The sequence below is a fragment of the Leptonychotes weddellii genome, chromosome 10 (assembly GCF_054177405.1).
Source record: "Leptonychotes weddellii isolate Sample4059 chromosome 10, ASM5417740v2, whole genome shotgun sequence".
NCBI classification, from domain to species: domain Eukaryota; kingdom Metazoa; phylum Chordata; class Mammalia; order Carnivora; family Phocidae; genus Leptonychotes; species Leptonychotes weddellii.
Genome location: NC_138378.1, coordinates 78758328 through 78780938, shown reverse-complemented (window position 1 = coordinate 78780938; position 22611 = coordinate 78758328). Strand labels below are relative to the sequence as shown.

The 22611-nt window shown below is 49.2% G+C and overlaps 1 protein-coding gene across 7 annotated transcripts in view; it reads right to left on the bottom strand.

The window, feature by feature from the left end:
* The window catches only part of TET3 (tet methylcytosine dioxygenase 3), a 98866-nt gene that overhangs the window by 8213 nt on the left and 68042 nt on the right, over nt 1-22611 (bottom strand). For all 7 annotated transcript variants that reach the window (XM_081833705.1, XM_081833706.1, XM_081833702.1 and 4 more), the window contains 7 exons: nt 21049-21139; nt 14710-14803; nt 9703-9911; nt 8233-8383; nt 5426-5515; nt 4799-4936; nt 60-396 (listed from right to left, as the gene is read on the bottom strand). In XM_081833705.1, the coding sequence (XP_081689831.1) occupies nt 60-396; nt 4799-4936; nt 5426-5515; nt 8233-8383; nt 9703-9911; nt 14710-14803; nt 21049-21139 (1110 nt within the window). The remainder of the gene's footprint in view (nt 1-59; nt 397-4798; nt 4937-5425; nt 5516-8232; nt 8384-9702; nt 9912-14709; nt 14804-21048; nt 21140-22611) is intronic.

The window sequence follows — 22611 nt, the reverse complement described above, 5'->3', positions numbered from 1 at the left end:
CGGGGCCACACCCCCACCCCGACGGTGCCACCTCTGGCGGGCACCCTCTCCCCACACACCTGGGTCGGTGGTGACACCGGCCAGCTCGAGAGCTTCCTGTTTGATCTTCTCGGGAGTGCTCAGCTTCTCCTTCTGAATCTTCTTCTTCTCCGCCGCCGCCTTTCTGGCTTCCAGCTGCCGCTGACGGCACGACTTGGCAGGCTCAGGCAGGCGCCGGACCTCGCGGGGGAAGGCGGTGAGCACCTGGATGGCCCCGCTGCCCACCTTGGCGTTCTGGTTCTCCTCACTGCCAAACTCGTCCGTGTTGGCCATCTTGTACAGGGGGAGCACGTGCAGCTGCTCGTCCTCGGGAATCTTGCCCACGCAGCGATTGTCTTCCTTGGTCAGGGTGCAGACCTGCCCCAAGCAGACAGAGGGAGGGTGCATGGGGTTGGGGGCGCCGAGCGCTGGGGGCAAGGGGCTGAACATCCGCAGACAAGACCTCCCCCCCCGCTTCCGCACACAGTCCCAACACCAGCCAGCCACTCTTTCTAGAGTGTCTAAAAGCACGTTCCCCCTGGTTCACAGAGTAACAGTATCATCAGCATTTAGAATCTGCTCTATAGCTTTCAAAGGACATCCATTCACTTTGTCCCGTGCGACCCTCAGGGGGCTGGGAGGGGGCCTGGTCGGGACAGGCAGCCATGCTCTGCCCTCCAGCGGGGCATTCTTGTCATTACGCCTCATCACCTCACCGAGCCTCAGACCCCACACCCTTATCCTCCGCGCCCTGAACACGCAGCCTCCTTGTGCTCTTAAAATACCTTGTATTAAAAACTACATGTGCTGCTTATAGAAAATTTAGGCCAGCACAAAGGAAATAATAATTATCTCCATAATCCCACCATCTAGAAATAATCACTATAAACATGTTGATCGTATTTGCATACACACATACCCAAACTCGCTTTTTGATAATGAAATAGGATCGCATTATGCATGTAACTTTATAATAACTTCTTTTTAAACAGTATGAGTATTTTCTTATGCATTATTCTCCCCCAATGTGATTTAAAAACTTGCATCATATTATTCTACTGTATCAATGTATTCTTTTAAACCGTCATCACCATTAAAACTTGTTTCCAATTTTTTCCTATCATAAACAATACTTTTATACTTTCAGCTAGATTTTCTAAGACACATAATTCCTTGGAAGAAACTCTGGGAAGTAAAGGGCTACATGTTGCCAAACTGCCCTCCAAAATGATTCTCCTCAGTGTTTCACTCATACTGACAGAAGGGGAGTTTCCATTTTCCTACACTTTTGCTTGTAATTTTGCCATTCACTTCTGAAAAACATTTTGCTCATTATCGAAATGTATCCACTGTTGGTCTGCAATTCTCTGATTACTAATGAGGTTTGATTTTTTTTTTTTTTCCCCTCTCAAGTTTACTCTTTACTCTTGTGTTGACTATATTTTATTTTCTGTGTTCTTGATGTTTTGGCATTTGGGACCTTGACCCTGGAGGGGCTGTCCTTCCCCAAAGACTAGCTAATGCCTAGAGATAGCAAATGACCTCCTTTGGGTGCACTCTGATATACAAACCAACCAATCAAGAGCCCACACAGCCAACTCTCTCTTTTACCAAACTCCTGCATACTGAGCCAATATTCCCACTGCCCTATATCACCCAGGGCCAGGGAAGACAACTGCGGACCACCCCTATGGCCCAGAGCCCCCAGAAACTATCCAAACTCTCCAATCCTCAGCTTACTCCGCTTTCTACTTTGCCTTGCCCACTCCTTTCCACAGAATCTCCAATAAAGGCTCTGGGCCACACTCTCCCCTCTCCCCACTGCCTCCTGACCAATCCCGGTGCTTCCGCGTGGCCCAGCATGTGCTCCTGAAGGCTGAGGACAAACTTCTGTCCTCTTGACACTCATGTCTGTGTCTGGCTTATCAGACTTGAGTAAAACAAAGCCTGGGTATATTTTAATACCACTCTCTGTCTTCCTTTTTTTGTGACTTTTATGCCTTTTGCCCATTTTTATATTGGATTATCCATTTTAATCATTCATATAAAATAATCTTTGTGAAGATTATTCCCTTTGTCACTTGTTATAAATACTGTTTTCCAGTTTGGACTGGACTTTGTTTTGATCGTAGCATTTTATTATTGAACAGAAACGGCTCATTTTTATGAAGTCAGCTGTATTCGTCTTCCCCTCTATAGCTTCTCCTTTGGTGTCATGCTCTACCAAGTATGTTTCTTCCCAGCGTATGTGTGGCTCTTCAGACTTAATCTGCTCTGACCAGACCCCCACATACCTTCTGGGTTGGACTGACCACAGCCCTGCTTCCAATCATTCCCTAAAACCCAATGTGATAAAACAGCAAAGAATGAGAGATGACAGAAGTGGTGTTTCTCTCCCTAACACAGATAACTTACCAACGTCAACAGATGTGGTTATCCTTTTTTTTTTTTTAGGACATAAAGGACAGTCACAAAGATAAAATTTACATGGGTAAGAAATATAGAAAAAGATGTTCAACCTCTCTCATAATAAAAGAAACACAAATTGCAATGAGATCATTATGTTTGCCACTCAGGCAGGAGAAGACTCAAGAAATTGAGAACGCCCTATGTTGCAAGTAAGCAGCACTCTAAGCCTCTAAATGTCCTTACCCTGGGATCTCAAGGAGATTATTCCACCACTGCACCGAGATGTGATAAGGCTGGACCCTCCCTCTGGTTTCTGGAGGGGGAGGCTGGACACACTCACTGTCCATACAGAGGGGGACAGTCAAACGACGGCAGAGGCATCCATGCAGCCTGACCACATGCTCAAGTAAGCCTACATCCGGGGACACAGAAGCTGTCCATCATGTAGTCTTGAGAAAGGCAGGGCATGGAGCAGCACATACACATAATGTGATCACGTTTGTGTAAAACATATATAGCTGTACGCACACACACATACAATCAGGTGCCTGAAAGGATAGTCATCCCAATGCTAACACTGGTTATGTCTATGAGATTTCACGCAATTTTTACTTTATACTTTCTTATATTCTTTACTTTTTTAAACAGCTTTTTAATTAGAAAAAATACTGTTCATTTTGAAAAAAGTTTGCTTTTTTTCACTCCAAACTCTACAAGCTCTGGAACTGGAATAACCTCACTGTGCTCCTACCTCCTGCTGTCTCCTCCTCCTTCCCTGACCCTCTCCTACATCCTGGAGTTCCCTCCCTTTCTGTTTCAGCTAGAAACCCTCACAGTGTGGACAGGCGCCTGCCCCATCTTGCTTCGAGCCTTGGACATAAGGAAGGAGGACAAGGCAGAGAAATAAAATCTCAGAGCTGGGCCATCAATCCCTGTGTCAGACCCAAGCTACACCCAGACTCTGGGAGCCCCCTTTCAAATGAATCGCCAGGGCCTCTGCCTCTTCCATAGTTCCTCGGGGAGCCCTGCCTGCCCAGGACCCAGTTAAAAAGCAAAGAAGAGAGCTGGCATCATCCCTTCGAGGGGGTTCCCCACTCAAGGCCAAACCATCCCTCTTCTCCAACTGTACTCATTCCTCCGGTGACTGCATCCGGCCTTGTGGCTGTAACTGGGAGCCAAAGGCTCTCCAGATACCCCCCTCCCCTGCCTGCTCTGCGTGTCCGCCTGGACATCTAGCAGGCCTCTCAAACAGTTTCCCCCCCAAACTGGCCTTCTCTGCTAGTCTACAGCTCAGCACATCACCCCAACACTTGCCCTGGTGCTCAAGCAAAACAACTTGGGTGGTTCTCTTGTCCTTCCCTCTCCTATCCTGTATCTGTCCATCAGCAACCCCCCTTGGCTATACCTTCAAAATCACCCCAAGTCATCCAATTACCTCCCTCCCCACCCTCCCTCCTGCCCCAGCCCCATCATCTCTAGCCTGGACACTGTCCCAGCCTTTCAACTGGCCTCCTCCTCCAGTTCTCTCCCATCCACCCCCTCCCCCCACCTCCACATACTTATTCTCCATCTGCAGGAGAGCAAGAGCGTGCTTCTGACTTCATAAATGAGATCCTACTACTCTCGGCTGAAGAGCCCTCCAGGGCTTCCCATCACACTTGGAGCACAGCCCACAGCCTCGCCTGCCTTCTAGGCTCCCTGTGACCTGATCCCTGCCTGCCTCCGAGCCTTTGCCTGTGCTGGTCCTTCTGCCTGGAGCGCTCCACCCCCAGACATTCAATCCTTTACTCTCTCGCTTCATTCATGTCTCAGCTCAGCTGCCCCTTCTCAGAAAGGCCTCTCTGCCTGCGGCGTGTCAAAGAGCATCTGCTCTCACTTTCCCCCTTCCCCGACTCCATTTCCATCGCTAGCAGATATGAATTGTGACTCCATTTCCATTGCTACCAGATATGAATTGTATCACATACTTGGACAGGACTTGGTCCATTTTATTCCCCCAGATCTAGACCAGCACCTGGGGCAAAATAAACATTTGCTCAATGGGTGAATCAAGAGATTGTTTGGATTTAAATCCAAGTGTTCACGGAGACCTGGAACCGTCTTTAGGTAACTGAGGGCCTCCAGGTGTCCAAAAGACTGCACTCTGCAGCATCCACCTGAGACACAGAGACAAGGTCGACCTGGCCCAAGCATTCTGGTCCACGCATTTCTCAGAGAAGTGAGCAGGAGCAGTCTGGCAGAGCGCTTCCCAGAGATCTGAGACTCTTGTCTCCAGGTCCCTCCCTACTCTGAGCCCACCTGTCTGCACAAACCAGTCCCCCTCCCAGGATCATCCCACAGGGAGCACTGTGACAGGCCCAGGGTTCCTTACCACGGTGCACCCGTTGTAGAGGTTATGCTGGTCCTTGTGGGCGTGGGCACAGAAGTCCATGCAGGCCGTGACCCCCGAGAAGGGCCGCCCTTCCTTCAGCCCCAGGCGGCAGTCAATCGCTATTTCCTCATTGGTCACCTGTGTGGACGGCCAAGGACAACTGCTTGTGTGACCTGAGGTCAGTGGCCTGGATTCTGCACTGGGGAGGTTAAGGACCACGGCTGCCTTGTGCATGGGCTGCAGAAGGTAGGCTTTCTGGCTGAAGCCTCTGCAGGAATGACTTCCTTCTGGGTTATCTCAAGTCCCTCTCACCTCATCTGGAAGATGCAGGGGTGACAGGACAGAGAAACTCGAGCCTCCCCCGGAGAAGCCAGACCAGAGGAGGTGGGAGATTACTAGGGGGGAGAGGCATGAAAGCAAGGGATAGAGGACAGATAGTCTGGGAAGCAGTTAGCTCAGTGTAAAGAAAGTATCTTATTCAAGACCTACATCATTACTCTCTCTCTAGCTGAGCTTTTCCCATATGGAGCACAATGGGAGGAGCTCAGTCTCCCACTTCCTGACTTCAGGGAGTACGGGCAGAGATGTGGATGACATGTGGGCAGAGAAAGGCCCAAGACCCCTTACCTGGTTCTGATAGGCCTGGGGGGCCAGCCTCTTGTACAGGGGAGCGACTTCGGTGGCCAGGTCCTGGAAACTCTTCCGGAGCACTTCTTCCTACGGAGAGAAGAGCAGTCACACGTACCCAGAGCATCCCCACCTGGCAAACTCTATACGCTGGAAGTCAACCTCCATCCAAGAACCACTGCGGGGCTGCTGGGAAGGTAGGAAGTAAGGTGCCATCAGGTGTCTTTACAGAGTTCCCTCTGGGAGGGGCATGGTGCCATGTGCGTTTTAAAGTTGGAGACATGGAAGCTCGGGAAAAGTCTCGGCCTGAAGGCCCAGCCACCTGGACTGCTCAGCTACTGCTCTTCCAGGCTCTAGCTCAGTGCCGCTCACAACCCATACCACAGGTTGTTGGTTTCGAGTGCTCAGCATCCTAGGGCAGAAGGGTGGTGTGGCAGGCATGTGAAAACAGGAGCAACACGTGTGGCTTTTTCTTCCGGTGTTACAGAGGAAGATGGAGAGGAGAGGGGTGGTGAAGGTCTTGTGCTGGGAACTCCCCAGGCCCGCACCATCGTATGTGGTAGTCACGAGCCATGTGCTGCTATTGAAATGTATATGAATTTTAATTAAAATGAATTCAGTCCCCCTGTTTTCCTAGTGACGTTTCAAATGCTTGGTGGTTCCGTGTGGCTCCTGTGCTGTGTTTTTACAGAGAACACCTGCCTGCTCACAGAAGGCCCACTGGCTAGTGCCGCACCACTCAGAGCAGCACCCCAGCGACATTTGGTCAGGGTTTCAGGTAGCCACAGCCTGGCCCTCAGCGGTGGCAAGTAGAGCCGGCAGGGGTGGGGCCGGGGGCCTCCTAGAAGGCCTTGAGCACAGACATGAAGAGTTTACACAGAAAAAAAGAGGAAGACGATGGAAGAGAAAAAGAACCAAGCTTATAGAAGTGGAAATGTTAGATGGCGGCCAATGGCTCAGCTGTCCGTCCAGTCGGGCAGCCACCCCCAATCTCTGGCTGCAGTCCAAAGGCTGCCACCGACACAGTGGGCCCAAGGCCAGCACAGCACAGGGGTGAGGCTCGTGAGCTCTGGGGGAACCCAGGCCTGACTTCACCATTACTGCCATATGGCCTTGGGCAAGCCACCTGCCTCCTCCATAAAGTGAGTAGCAGTAATGCCCAGAGCCTGGGGTATCATGAGCCTGGCTGAGAAGCACACCTGTGAGGCGCTGGCCCGAGTGCTCAGCCCTACGTAAGTTCATGGAATAGGGTGAGTAAGTGAGAGAAACTAAAGCAGTGCATTTTCACTCCTGGTAATTCTTACTTCCTGGGGTCCTGGGGCTCCTCTCTTATTGAAATAGCTGCATTCGCTGCTTCCAGGGGAGGGCAGATGCCACCATAAATAAAAGTCCAGTGTCAAATCACACTATTAGACTAGCTTGTGCAATAGTCTAAAAGCCAGGCTTTGGGGGTGCCTGGGTGGCTCAGTCGGGCGTCTGACTCTTGATTTTAGCTTGGGTCGTGATCTGGGGGTTGTGGGATTGAGCCAAACTCAGCGGGGAGCCTGCTTCTCCTCCCTCTGCTCTCGTTCTTTCTCCCACTCCTGCACCTTCTCTCTCTCTCATTCATAAATGAATAAATAAAATCTTAAAAAAATAAAAGCCAGGGCGCCTGGGTGGCTCAGTCGTTAAGCGTCTGCCTTCGGCTCAGGTCATGATCCCAGGATCCTGGGATCGAGTCCCACATCGGGCTCCCTGCTCGGCAGGAAGCCTGCTTCTCCCTCCCCCACTCCCCCTGCTTATGTTCCATCTCTCGCTGTGTCTCTCTCTGACAAATAATAAAATCTTTAAAAAAAATAAAATAAAAGCCAAGCTTTGAGGGAAAAGTGTTCTGCATTTGAAAATGCTTCCTTTTACTTCTGAAAAGCAGGGCTGAGAACTCTGAGAATTTTATTATATGTACAGTAGAAAAACACAGGCCCAAGGGGAGTCCCCATGCCCCGTGGAAAAGGGGGAAACCCTTGGGACAAGGAGCTTAAGGAGATGTGGAAGGTAGAGCCAGGGATCAAGATGTTGCCTAGACCCCCACAAGAGGACCCAGTACCCTACCTCACAGGAGCTCAGGCAGGAGGGAGGGGGGAGGCTGAAGGGGAAATGATGGGGAGCCCAGACAGGCCTGTACCTCCTCTGCATTTCGAACTCAGAGGGGAGCCCACCTCTCCGGATGGCCTTCACAAGCAGGACAACAGAGGGGAAGGGGCAAGGCAGAAGGCAGCCTGGCCTGACGAGGCGGCTACCGCAAGGCCATACTATGTGGACAGCAGGCCAGTGCCTAAGAGCCAGGCCAGGCTCCCAGGAGGAGATAGCAAGGGCCTGGACAGGTGGACAACCTCACGAAGAGGTGACCTGGCAGCCAGGCAAGACGAGGGAACTTGCCCCAGAAAATGGCCCACGGCCTCAAGGCTCCTCTTCCTGCTAAACCTCCCAGCCCCTGAAAGACGTCTTGGGCAGAATGAAGAGAAGAAATGACCTATGAAGGAGGTCGAATTCTGATGAGGAATTTGAACATTTACCATAAAGAGACTGTTTTAAAGCTAGAAGAGTCTGAGGTACCTGTCACTGATTAAGTTTTTCACTCCCCACACCCCTCCACACCCCACCCCACAGCAAGAGGAGGTCAGTTAAAAAATAAATAAATAAAGCAAGTTGCATTTTCCGCACATCTGAGTCTCACGCGTGCTAATCCACCCTCCCCGCTGGACTGTGAAAGGCATTAGGTGGAAGGGGACGAGCGGGAGGGCCCCACTGCTCTGTGGAGCTCTGCTCACCTCCTTGGGATTGTCCCCTGCAAGGCGGAACTTGCGCGGCGTCTTGCTGCGAGCGTATTTGCAGCCGTTGAAGTACATGCTCCAGGAACAACCAAAGGAGAAGGAGGCACCGCAGGTGCTGGGGTCTTTGCCTTGGCAAGCGCAGGTCCGGCTGCAACACACGTCACGTGATAGGCATGCAGACACATTTTTTTGTTCGGAAATCTTCCTCCCTCTCCAGGGGGAGGTCCTGCTGAGGCCTAGTATCCATGGCCTCCCAGTGACTGGGACCACATCCTTCCCTGCCTTCAACTCCTTTCCCAAATGTCCTGGGGTGGAGAATCAGCTCCCACCCCTGAGCCTGAAGGTCTAAGAATCTGTTGTTGGGAGAAGCTCATGGGTTGTTTGAGGTAAGTGGGAAGAATCTAATCAAAACCCCAGTGAGGTTCATCCTCTGCCTTAACTCTAATATCATGACAGCTTCCGACACATTCGACACACACAGGGACGTATTGGAACATGCCCGCTTCCTGCAGGCCCAGGTGCTTCAGGCCTTTAAACACATAAACACAGACATGTAATTGTAACTCAACAGCTAATTAAAATCTGGAAACAATCCAGAGGCCCCTCCACTGGGGCATGGATAACGAGCGGTGATGCATCCAGCAGCAGCATATACTACTTGGCAGCAACAAGGAATGAGCTACTAGCCCACAAGCCCAGGTGAAGCTCAGAGACGCTGTGCTCAGGGAAGGAAGCCAGACCCAAAAGGCTACACGCGGTCTGGTTCCATTTATAGAACATTCCTGAAAAGGCAGACCTACGGGGACATGAAGCACGACTGGTGGTTGCCAGGGCAGAAGGAAGGACTTGCTTCTACAGAGGTGCGGGGGAACCGGGGGCAACGATGGAACCGGTCTGTATCTTGGTGGTGGTGGCGGCTACAGGACTGTAAACATTTGTCCCTCTTCACACTTGTACACCTGAAACTATTACGCTGTGTGTTAACTGGAATTTAAATAAAAGCTTAAAAAAAGCCCAAACTCTTCAAACCGTATACCTAAAAGGATGAATTTTTATTTATTTATTTATTTTTTAAGTAAAAACACCTTAATTTAAAAAATGGGAAGAGACCCCAGAAGGGCAGGTTTCATGACCACCACTGACACCTTACACTTGCAGGACACCCACATACTTTTTCACAGTTGCTCCACCATTTGGAGCCCCAGAGCCCATGTGAGGTTCAACAACAGCGAAGCCAAGCCAAGGCAAGAGACCCTCTCCCGCCAGCACCGGAAGAACCCAGGTCAGGACTGTGGGGCAGCTGCTTTCATCACAGTCCTGACTGCAGGACAGACAGGCCCCAGTGAAGGGCGGGCAGAGTCCCCTGCATCTGCTGCCCAAGGCCCTGCCGATGGCCACCTGGCCCAGCCGCCCCCACCCTTGCACGCGGGGACCACCCCCGCCCCCCAACCCCCGCTCCCCACGTACTCATCGTTGAGGCCGCATCTCCGGCTGGTGGGGTTCCCGTACTTCCGGAGGGTGTCGGTGAGCTCTTGGTAGAGGGTGTCTCCGAGGCTGCGGGGGATGCCCTCCCAGGCCAGGATGAGGATGACAATCACCGCGTTCTGGCAGTGGTGGCCCGCCCGGTGCCGCACCAGGCACAGCAGCTTCTCCTCCAGCGTGTGCCTGCGGATCACCTGCAGGGACGCGGGGCGGGGTGGGCACTGTTCAGTGTCAGAGCCCGGCCCCCACGCTCCTCTGCCTGGGACGCCACACCCCCCTCACCTCTGCCGACCAGACCAGGGGGTGCAGGTCTTTAGGGCAGTGTCGACAGCAATCGTACAAAGAGACCGTTATCATTAGGGAATAATGAACACAAACGTTATTTTTTAAAGAGCAAAATAAAAAACAATTACTACAAAATCTAAGTTATTGATGAGCTGCATAGGCTTAGCACTAAATAGAGAGAGAGAAAATTGTGAGCCAAAATACATTGAGATTTTTTTTTTTATGTAGTCCTAAAATATTTGCAGAGAAAATGCTGCTTATCTGTATGATTTTAGTTACAAAGCAAGGGCTTTGGTGCTGTGGAAATTTCTGGCAGTTTCTCGAAACATGTCATTACCATACGACCAGGCAGTGCCACTCCCAGGAATATACCCAAGGGGACCGAGAGCAGGGCCCGGGACAGGGGTTTATACACTCGTGTTCAGAGTACCATTATTCACAGCAGCCAAACAGCGGAAACAACCCAAGTGTCCATCAACAGATACGGATCAACAAAATGTGGCCTCTCCATACAATGGAGTCGTCGTCAACCTTAAAAAGGAAGGAACATCGGACACATGCGACAACATGGATGAACCTGGAGAACATCATGTTAAGTGAAATAAGCCAGACACTAAAGAACAAATACCGTATAGGATCCCGCTTACAAAGAGTGCCTGGAACAGCCAGATTCACAGAGACAGCAAGGATGGTGGCTGCCAGGGGCTTGGGGGGCAAAGAACGGGGTACAGAGTTTCTGGATTCTAAAAGTTTTGAAAATAGAGAGTGTGGTGATGGCTGCATAAGAATGTGAATGTAGTTGGTACCACTGTGCACTTAAAAATGGTTAAAATGGCTAACTTTAGGTTATGTATAATTCAACACAATTTTTAAAAATTAGTAATATACTCCAAACCAGTGAGCTGTATACTTTGAATGGATGAATTGTATGGTATATGAATTGTATCTCAATAAAGCTCTTGAAGAACACAAAAAGCAAGGGCCTGGGGCTCCGCGCTGCACGGCTCCTCAGCCAGGCTCTCCCCCAACCCCACTCTCACTCACTCCCAGAACTCTGACCTGGCTCCCAAAAGGATATGGCACGGCGAAGGGCCCGGGAGCTGGGGGATGAGGTGGCTGACCTCCCCTAAGAACCCCAACTAATTCTGGGAGCTGATGAGGGCCCATGAAGAGGGGAAGGAGGAGGGCAGACAGGAAAGGGCTTTGAGGGGACAAGGACTCAAGGTGGGGGTTCCACAGAGGAGTCTACACAGGGGGCTTTCCTAAGTAGCTTCCTGCTCTAGAAGGGGAGCAGGTGGTTGGGGGTGGGGGAGAGTGACAGGGAGACCACTAACAAACATAACAAGCAAAAGTGGATAAAGTGCTGAACTAGGGCAGTGGGGAATGACACGGGAAAAGGAATGCATTCAGACACACTGAGGAGAAAGGTGGCTTTGGGACCATCTGACTAGGGGCTGAGGGAGAGGAGAAAGTCTTAAATGGATTTCCACTTTTGTGGCAGGGGAGAGTGGGTAGGTTGTGGGTTGTTTCGTGGCGAGTTAACTGGGAACGTGCCGGGGCTGAGAGTGGCCAGTTCTCGTAGACCCCAGTAGCCTGGGTCTGGGGGTCAGGAGATGCCTGGGCTGCAGACACACTCGGTCCTGAGTATGTCAGTGCAGGGAGACATCCAAAGAGGCAGCCAGCCAGGCAGGACAAATAAGGAGAGTGGGCCAGCCGGACAACTGGGGAGCGGTGTGGACCATGGCCACGTGAAAAAAGCACTTGCCCCTTCAAAAGAAATAAGCCAGGCCTCCTCTCCATCAGCCACTGCCTGGGGAGAACTTCAGCCTCGTACAGCCACCTCTCCCCATTTTAACAAGAAAACAGAGATCCAGACTTTACATGCAACCTCTCCCTTTAAAGAGTTGAGCATCTAATTCAATGTTTTAAACCATGGTAAAACATACAGGACATAAAATTGACCTCGGTGGCCATCATTCAGTGTAAAGTTCAGCGGCTAAGTACGCAGCCGCCACCAGAACTCCATCCGCCTCTACGACGTCCTCTCGTCCCAAACAGAAACTCTGTACCCATGGAACACTCTCTCCCCTCTCTCCTGCCCCAGCCCATGGTAACAACCACTCTACTTGCTGACCCTCCGAGGAGTGTGACTACGCGCAGAACCTCATACACGTGGAATCACGCGGAACTTGTCCTTTTGGGACTGGCTTAGTTCACTTAATGTAACAGCCTCAAGGTTCATCCATGTTGCAGCAGGTGTCAGAATTTCCTTCAAAATTTTAAGGGGCACCTTGCATGCTAAACAAAACACATCTCTGGCCCACGAGTTCCTACTTTGAGCCAAGCCAGGGAAGCATCAGTGACATCATTATTTTAAAAAAAAATTTTTTTTTTTTGGGGGGGAAAAGTAACTTATGACCACGTCACTAAGTCATGCCGTGAGAGGACTCGCTGTGTGACTGCCCAGCCTCCGCAGACTGAGCCAGCTGTACCGTGAGCAGCTCTGCATGGCCCAGGTACTGGTAAGACAGCAGTCCCTAGGGGTGCCTGGTGGCTCAGTCGTTATGCGTCTGCCTTCGGCTCAGGTCATGGTCCCGGGGTCCTGGGATCGAGCCCCGTGTCGGGCTCCCTGCTCCGCAGGGAGTCTGCTTCTCTCTCTGCCTGCCGCTCTGCTTGTGTGTGCGCGCACTCTCTTTCTCTCTCTGACAAATAAATAAATAACACTCTTAAACACACACACACACACACACACACAAGACAGCAGTCCTGTCACCGGAGTTTCTGAGGCACCACTGTCAATGTCTGCTCAGCGCACAGGGCAGGGCACTGGCTCATGGTGCCCACGTGTGATGTGCGTTCAGAGCATGCAAACATTTGCCAGTCCAGGCGGACATCAAGGCCACATCCTTTTGGTTTCCCAAGTGGCAAACACATAAACATGACACAAGCACAAGCAGACAGCTCTCTGTGGCCACACCCTCGCAGGCCTATGGCTACACTCAAAAAAACCGTTAGAAAACTAAAGTGGAGCTCCCTACCCGCACTATGAAGGAAGCCAGCAGGACTGAACGCACAAAATGCAAACGTGAAAGGCCCATGGAAGGGCAGGAGGACACCAACACCCGAGCATGCCAATACCAATGGCTCACAAGCCACCACAGAACCGCAGACAGCCCGCTCAGATTCTGTGCAGGAATTCCCTGGTCACTGTACCCAACAGAAGCCCAAATCTGTCTTCCCGCAGCTCCCACTCTTGGTACTTAGTTTTGAGCCCTGGGTTTCCCCACGAGGTCTGTCCCACCGTGCCCTCAATGGGCCTTCAAATACCTGCCTTCTGCCCCCGGTCATCGGTACAGGCTGGCCCAAGCAGCATCTCCATGGGTCATAGTTCTACCGAAAGCCCACTTTTGCTGTCCGTGGTGTTTGCTTCTGGCGTGTCTCCATTTATACTGAGCCTTAGGAATGAGACCTGGGTCACTCCCTTAACTCCCACGCTTGGCGACTTCCATACCCCGTACAGGCCACCTTAAAACTGACAATTACCAGTGGGCTCCCCGGGCCATCCCACTGCTTTCTTAGATCCTTCCCTCAACACACATTTACTAGGTACCCATGATGAGCCTCAACTCTGTTCCCAAGGTCCTGGCCAGTCAAGTCCCGAATTTGTCAGGCATACTACTTTTAGATGAACGGACTGGTTAGGGGTTCTGGAGGTAAACAAAGACATGAACCTGGTTGGAAAGGAAAACCCAGGCTCTAGACATAAGACCAGAGGGGCCGGTGGGCAGGGGGAACCACGGGAAGTGTCCTCCACCACAGGCAGCTAGATGCTGCCACTTGCCCGTAGCCATGCTGCCACCAAGAACAATCTGCCCTTCTTTGCATTTATGGGTCGCCTCTCCGTGGAGGGGGGCAGGGAAAGGGGACACCTGTCCCTTTGCCAACTTCCAGGGAGGTGTAGATGAGCTCTACCACCAAAACAGATAGGGTATTTGGTGGCTGTGTAGGCAAACCAGAGAAGTCCACTGCACTAAGAGAGATGGCTAGAAAAGAACACCACACAACTCAGCACCACCCCTCTTCAAAATTTTAAGCTCACGGCTACCTGATGACCCCATGGCTGCTCTCGAGGACGGATTCTGCAGTGATGCTAAAGATCTCCTGGAGGACTAGAAAGGCAAGGTCAGAAAACTGTGTGTGTGGCGGGGGGAGTGGGGGTCTCCGTCACTGCCGTTCCCCCTGCTGAGACACTCAGGCTGCCTCACAGGCAACAGCGGCTCAGAAGTCACGCAGATGCACGACTGTCCCCGACCCTGCCTGGAGGCCTAGTTCTTCTGGACGGGAGATGGGAACGCCAGTAGCACGTGCAGGGGCAGAAGAGTTAAATGGTCCACAGTGGGGCCCAGCCTGGAGTGAGAGGACATCTCTATGCCTCCCCTCAACCATGTCCCTGAGCCACGGGGAGAGTACGAACTAAGCATACGGACTAGAGCGTGTCTGAGGCCAGCCCAGGATTCCGGGGGCTGGCGTTTAAACAAAACGAGGACAGATAGCTCAGGCTGGGGGAAAACGACCTTAACCGAGCGCAGGTGCCGGCTCCAAAGTGCCCCTGGACAGGAAGCGTGTCTGCTTGCTCTACACAGCCCTGGCCTGGCCTGCGGCGAGGGCAACGAGGCACAGCCCTAGCCAAAGGGGCTCGACACTCACCCACTTGGCGATGGGACAGCCGCGCGAGCTCTTGCCCTCCTTCCCAGTGTAGATGACCTTCTCGATCCGGATGGCTTTGCCCTTCTCTCCGTACCTGGAGACGGAGACAGAAGCCACCATCAGCACAGTGGAGCCCAGAGGAGAGCAGCTTATGGTAAGAAGGCAAGCCTCAGTGTGCTTCAGCGTGGGTTTTGTTACCGTGGGGTCGACAGAGAAGGAGAAGAGTTTAAATGTTTGTTGTGTGCGGAGAGCCTCTGGAGATGAAGCCGCCACGTACGGGTTCCCAGGGCCTCTGGCCCATCTGGCCCAGCTCTGTCCCAGGGCAGAGGGGGCCGTCAAGCACAGCGTCCCTGAGGATTACCTCCGAGCCTCCAGGAGGGTGCTCCAGCCAGTGGCTAGACATGGGCCTTGGTACCCAGCCCTGTTAGCTGAGTCACTCTGAGAGTTGGTGATTTGTAAATTCAGTAGGCAGAAGAAGGTAAGCGGGGAAAGCCTTGTTTTCTTTCCACAATCCCCAGCGGACATCTGAGCATGAGGAGGACAGACAGCTGAGGCTGGGGGAAGGGGCCCTCCCGAGCCCCAGCTGTGGTCGTGCCACAGCCCCGGACAGCACGCACATCCCGCACACACGCTTGCCCTGGTCTGCGCGCGCGCGCACACGCAAGGATCCCGAGGCCATCTCCTCCGGAGGTGATGAAACCACGGTCCCCGGAGCTGAGCGGCCCAGCGCAAGGCCACACAACTCCGGTGCCACGGGCAACGGCAACTGCAGTGCCGGCCGGCCACGTTCTGCCTACAGGACTGTAGCCACGTGACTGAACTTCCCTAGGCCTCCATTTCCTAACCTGTAAAAGGGACTTTGAAAGTCCAAGTCTTAGACTTGGAAAGAGAACAAAAAAGATCGTCCCCAGGGGGTGCACGATTTCAGGTGCTTTGAAGTTCTCGGCACGAGGGAAGGGCTCACTGAATATTAATTCTCAACAACCTAAGTAGCCATCTGACTGAACCGTCTTATTTGTAATAGCTTTTTAGTTTCGGGCACGAAGTCCTATCACCTGCAAGCAGGGTCCGTTGTCACCTCCTCCTGTCCACTCCTCACGCCCCGTTTCAGGCTCCTGTCTCTCTGTACGAGCCAGGGCTCCGGAAGTGCTAGCAGGCACCCTTCCTTATTTCTTGTCTCCACTAACATGCTGCTGCCTCTTCATCACTGAGCGTGAAGCCAGCTGACTTCGGGAAAGAGACAGAGACTGCCTTACTTTGAAGGCGTTTACTAAGGGTCTCCTGTTCTAAGGATTTTTAATCAAGAATTATTACTTTTACCAAAAGCACTTCTAGCATCAAAGGACATAGATGCCTGAATGGTTTTTTTTTTTCCTTTCATCAACTGATACGGTGCGGTATTTTAACAGACTGTCTAAATCAAACTATCCTTGTATTTCTGTAATGAATCTGAGTTGGCCATGCCCTATTATTTTTAATATACTATTTAATAGAGAGCAGTGTTATCATACCTGCTCCAGTTTACATATTCTCTACACACGCACACACACAGTTACACATACAGGTATCCCTCACTTTCAGAAGTTCATGTTATACCACTTTGCTCTTACGAACACCTACATCAGCCCCTAGTTTTTGGTAACTGGAAGAAATCCAAAGAGAATTTCTGCTTTTACAAAGAAAGGCAAAAAGCAAAAATTGCGTTCAGCGTTTGTTTCGCAATGAGCCATTATGGAGGCAGTGCGAGGCCCGAGCACGGGGGCAAGAGTGGCCCCGTTGAGCTCCTTCCCCAGGAAATCCACTCAACATCCCAGTACCCAGTTGCCAGAGCTCTGAACTGTGTCTGTGAGCATCTATGCTTTGTCTTGATTCATTCTGTGCATCCATTAGCCAGATGTGCCTTAAGGTATCAGAGAAGCCTAAAAGAGGTTATTTTGGGGGGGGCCCAGGAATGCTCAAACATTTTTCCATATAAGTTAAAGGTAACTGCTTCTTCACTTTACTGCCATTTTTGGTTTAGGAAAGTTTTCCAAGGGATGCTCTACTTCTGGATAGTGAGGGAGACCTGTATTCTTTATCTCATCTGCTCCGCTTCCAGGATTCTCTACACCTCTGAAATAACTGTACAAATACACCAAGACTTAGGAACAAGATAGTCATTGTTGCATCAACTGAAAAATTAGAAACAACTTCAATATCCAGTATAGGACTGGCTAAATAAAATATAATAAATTTCCATATAATGGAAAACCATGTAGCCATCAAAAAGGATTTGATATAATTATATGCACTAGCATGGAAGAAATTAAGCGATGGGGGGGGAAGCAGCTGCAAACAGTAATCCCATTTGGTTTAAAATTTATATACATATGTGTAGCTATAAATGCTTAGAAAAAACTGAAGGGTAAGCATGTTTCTTCTGGATAATTGCTGGAGAGCTTTATTCATTCTTAGCTTTTTAAAGAAAGACTTTTATAGACAGGTTCTATTTTTGTAATTGGGAAAGAAAACAAATTATTTTTTAAAATACCGATGTACAGTTTCTTTGAGCTCATGGAGATCTTGAGTGAAACAGAGAAAGGGTTTCTGAGAATTAGCACGTGAAAATTCTATGGCTATGTGAGTCCCTTATAGAATGTGTTTGGGGACAGGACTCTGGGGAGTTGACATGGTATGGCCTGGCTCCAGAGGAAAAGACCAGATAGTGCCGCTTTTGTTCAGTTCCTGGAAAACTTTCAATTTCACAAATATTTATCAGGAAGTGGCCCCCAAGTGCAAAGCCTGGATACTTGATGTGTCCTGGGGTCACTGTGGGAAGAACAGCCCGAGGTGTCCATGCTGCTCTCACCGAAACAGACGGGATATCGTGTTCCCCACAGGAGGGTGAGCTGAGGACACTGACGCGAGCTTTCTGACCAGTACCTTCCCCACCATCCCGCCCATGTGAGAAACACTTCCTGCACTGAACTGAATATTCAAGAGCAAATAAAAGGGCCAAGCACTGTCTGAACAGCTAGACCATTTTTTTTTTTTTTTTTTAAATCAGAACTATGTCTGTGCTTAAAGACAACCAATCAACTCTGGATTTGGCTCTTTTTTTCTTAAATGTCTCACTCGATGGCCTATCCTTAAGATGATATTCTAGAACGTCTAGATGATGTTCATCCCCGTAGACAGATGAACTCCTAGACCCTAGGCAAAGTCTGAAAGGATAGGCTGAAACCTTATTCTGAGGGATAACTTGATCATCTTAGCAAGTGGTTCTCAAAGGGTGGTGCTGAGACCAGCATCACCTGGGAACTTGGGAGGAATGCAGACTCTCGGGTCCCATCCCAAACCTGCTGGGTCAGGAACTCTGGGGTGGGCCAGGGATCTGTGCTTTCATGAGTCCTCCGGAAGACTTTGAAGCATGCTCAAGTTTGAGAACCACTGATCTAAAGTTGGACTTCTTTGGAGTTACCTTTATCACACAATAATGAGACTAGTTCCCCTAAACTCAGAGGCTTTGCCAGCAAGTCCTGGTTCTCTGTTTTTCAAATAAACATTGAATGAACTCCTAGGCTACACAGAATCCCCTTCCAGTTAGAGGACCCGGGGCTCTGCAGCACACTCTTCTCAGATATGAGTTCAACAACTGACTCAATTACCTATGTCAATGGGGACCTGGGTTCCCCACGTGTGGAACCCATAAATAAACTGGGAAAATATTTTAGGATTTGGTTTTGACCTCCCCCTCCTTTTTCCAAATCTTTACCAGAGAAGCTAAAAGCACCAACGTCTCCTTGATTTCAGTTCGCTTCCCCTTCCTGACTTTGGCCAACTTCTGGTGGTAGAGTGGTCCTGCAGAGAGAGGGTCGGGGGAGAGGTCTAGGGAAAGAGACAGCCTGGACCATTCACAGACTAGACCCCCAGCCTGGTGGTGTTCACTGATCATTCATTCCTCTCCTTGTTCCACAAGAAAACTTTTTTAAAAAGAGGTCTATAAGATAAAAATAACAGGTGATGAAATCAGAGTAAAGGGGGAAAAGATGCACATCATGTTGGTATGCAAAATGCAAGCAGTAGGGTCTTGTGTGTATTCTGAGAGATGGGCCTAGAAAATTTCATTGTATGAGAAATCCAGCAAACTAATGAAGACTCCTTTGGGTCATATCAAAAGGACTCAGAAGTGAACCTGACTAGGTTCCCACGGGCCAAAGATGAGAAATTACATTCCTCCTAATAGGGGTACACAAATCTGGCTCTGAGCTTACCAGCAGCTAACGAAGATGGAAACGCAATCTGTTACATAATTTACAAGGTCCTTAAGATAAAAATAAACCAGCTGCTGGGGAAAAACACAAGTATTCCTGGTCTTGACAGGAATTCCTCCCTTGGATCAGTTTCTGAAGAATCTACAGTTGGCTGTTATTTTTAAAGCAATGAGGGAAAAAAAAAAAGGACAAATCTCAACTTTATCACTATCTCCTAATCCTTGTTTCAAAACATACTCTTCTGTAACTAAAAGTTATTTAGAGAGCTGTCTAGAAATTTTGTAAAATTGTTACCAAGAAACAAACACAAACAAAAACTGACCCAGATCAATGTGCACATTGGACTCCCCTGCAGCCCTCAACCTGCAAACAATAATGTCAAGATTTCCTACAAGAAAAAAAAAAAAAAAATCACTGGCCAAAATGCTGGCTGCCCCAACCTTGGCACTGCAACGCATATGTGTGTTGGCCCATGCAGGCGGTGCATGTACAAAACACACCCTGTCTTAAACGTTTCGTTCTCATGGACTCGGAGGTACCCTTTCAATCAGACTCAAATGTGCAGATCGGGTCTTTGATCAAATGCTTTTCTGATGGGCTACTTTGAATATAAATGTTTCCAGATGGTACAGGACAATTAAGAGTCATTACAGGAGATCACAGTCCTCCATCCATCTTACCATTTATTTATTCAGGGATGCCATTACAGTTTTTCAGTTCAAAATCACGTTCCCTGCTACATTAATGACAGGATTCTTTTGGCTCCCCTGATCACACAAAATATGGTTCCCAAATCTGTGGGAATTCTGAGCCACTCAGCCTTCCACACATCTGTATGTATATGTACATGCAAACATATTTGTCTACATAATCTTTGCCTTTACTATTAAAATACTAATGCTTGTTATAAAATTTCCACCAGTACATATGTGTTTGAGATAGACCCCCGGATGTGGTCCTTCCCTGTAAGCACTAAGTGCTTTCCAGACATTGATTCAGCTTCTCTTCATTATTCTCCTACAACATACGTGTACTTCTATCATCTCCATTTTGCAGATACAAAAACCGAGTCACAGAGAAGTAGAGCAACTTACACAAGGACTCAGCAGGAAGGGGCAGGGCCAGGATTAGACCTTGAAGTCTAGCTCCAGTGTCCACATGCTCTCAATCACCAAGCTATTTTACCCTTCTGTACACTGGAACTCGTGGCATTTATTATCTGCTGTGAACACGTACGTAGATTTTAAAGTCTCTATCTATACAAACTACTTAAAAAAACAAAACAGGGCTGTTAAGGAAAAACCCTGTAGTCTTGAGTTTGAATTCTAAGTGTCAAGGTAACCTCCGATGTATCTGATCACTAATCAATAACCAAAAATAAAAATCCAACCCATACATCTTAGCTCTTTCTACTGAAATGCCCTAGAAGTCACGGGCAAACCTAGTACCACAGTTTGTTTCCTAAATACTTCTTCCCCCAATAGAAAGGACCTGGACTTCTTGGGTAAATGCAGAATGCACGCCCCAAGCATAATGCCATACGAGGAATCGAGAAAGCTATCAAAGACTCCTGGGACAGCGTCAGAACGACTCAGGACACAACCTGAATAGACACCCACTGGCCAACGAGGAGATACTCTATTCCTCCTAGCGGAGGCACAAAATACCACCCATGAAGTCATTTTGAAAAAAAGAAAGAAAAAAAATTATCCGATTCCCATGACGTCTTTAGCTCTAGCTGCGAATTTACAGGCCATAGCGAGGGCAGAAGGACACAGTGAACGATACTGTAGAAAAGCCAGCAGCAAAATTCAGACCTCGGGAAACACTATGGGACACAGAGTCATTTCACCACATTTCATCAATAAAAAAATAGTTCAAGAGAGAGAGAAGGGCAGGGGAGGGGAAGACAGAGAGGGCAGACCTACGGAGAGAGAGAAACCCGTAGTCAACCTTCCACAGTCTGGGTATCATGACCTCCTTCCTGTACATCATCCGGTACGAGGCAATGACAATGAGAGGCGCTTCAATGCCATGCTCTCTTAACAACTGCCCACCTCTGCTTGGACACCTGGGCGTCACTCACCGCTCCTCCATGAGCTCCCGGATAGAGGCTACCGTGGGGCCAGATCCCAGGTGAGTATAATACGGACCTTCATCTTTCTCCACTATTTGTTCTGCAGAAACACAGAGTAAACATTATTTGGAGGCATCGGTTCATCAACATCAATTTAGAAAGGCAAACCACCAATAGGAACATTAATGGGCACATTACAAAACAGGAAATTCAAATGGCTAATAAACATGTGAAAATGTGTTCAACTCCTTCAGGAATCAGGAAATGCAAATTAAAATCACAGTGCAACACCACGGCACACCAGGCAGACTGGCAAAAACTGAAGAATCTGGTAAGATCAAGTGTTGTCAAGATTGCGGTAGAACCACTTTGGAATTCAGTTTACCACTGTACGCATTCCAGACCGGGGTAGGCAAACCACTCTACTCCTAGGGATATACACAAAAGAATAAAAAATAACGACTCACTCAGATACTTGTAGGCCAATTTCACAGCAGCATTATTCACAAGAACCAAAGGGTGAAAACAACACAAATGTCCATCAACAGATGGACAAAATGTGGGGTAGCCGCACAATGGAATATTACCCAACCATAAAAAGGAATGAGGTTCTGACACCTGCTACTATGTGGATGAGCCTGGGAAAAATGATGCTGGGTGAAAGGAGCCAGACACAAAAGAATAACCACTGCATGATTCCATTTAGATGAGATGCCTCGAACAGGCAAATTCCTAGAGATAAAAATTAAACTAGAAGGTACCAGGGCTAGCAGGAGAGGAGAAAGGGGACTTACTGGGTACTGCCCTTCCGTGGGGTTGGGGGGGGGGATGAAAACGTTTTGGAAATGGGTAGTGGGGATTGGTTGCATGATGTTATGAGTGTAGTTAATGCCACTAAATTGTACAGTTAAAAATGGTGAAAATGGCAAATGCCATGTTATATATATTTTACCGCAATTTAAACAAAAAAAAAGGGAGGGAAGTACTGACATGCGGTACAATGCGGATGAACCTCAAAACCAGGATGCGTGAAAGGAGCCAGACACAAACCATCGCATACTGTGTGGTCCCACTCGCGGGAAATACCCAGAATGGTGAGAACACAGACTGACAGCTGCCAGACGCTGGGTAACTGCTGAACGAGTACGGGGTTTTGTTCTGGGGCGAAGAGCACGTTTTGGAACCGGACAGAGGTGGTGGTTGTGCACTGTAAATGTACTAAATGCCACCACTCAAGTGCTTACTTTCCAATGGTTAATTTTATGTTATAGGACGTTTGCTGCATTTTTTTTTTTTTTTTTTTTTTTTACAAAAGGAACAAATTATTGATGCACACAACCTGGATGAATTTTAAATGAATTTTTCTCAGGGAAAGAAAGGAGACCCAAATGACTATGTAATAGTAGCTTTGGAAAAGAGTTTTGACTGGCTACTATATAAGGCTGAAAACAAAAAGAACTTTACACGAATACTGTAGTGGAGCTTGTTTTATGTCTAAAGAAATGTGACAACTAAGTACAATGTGGTATCCCGCACTGGTCCTAGAACAGAAAAAGGGCATTAGTGGAAACA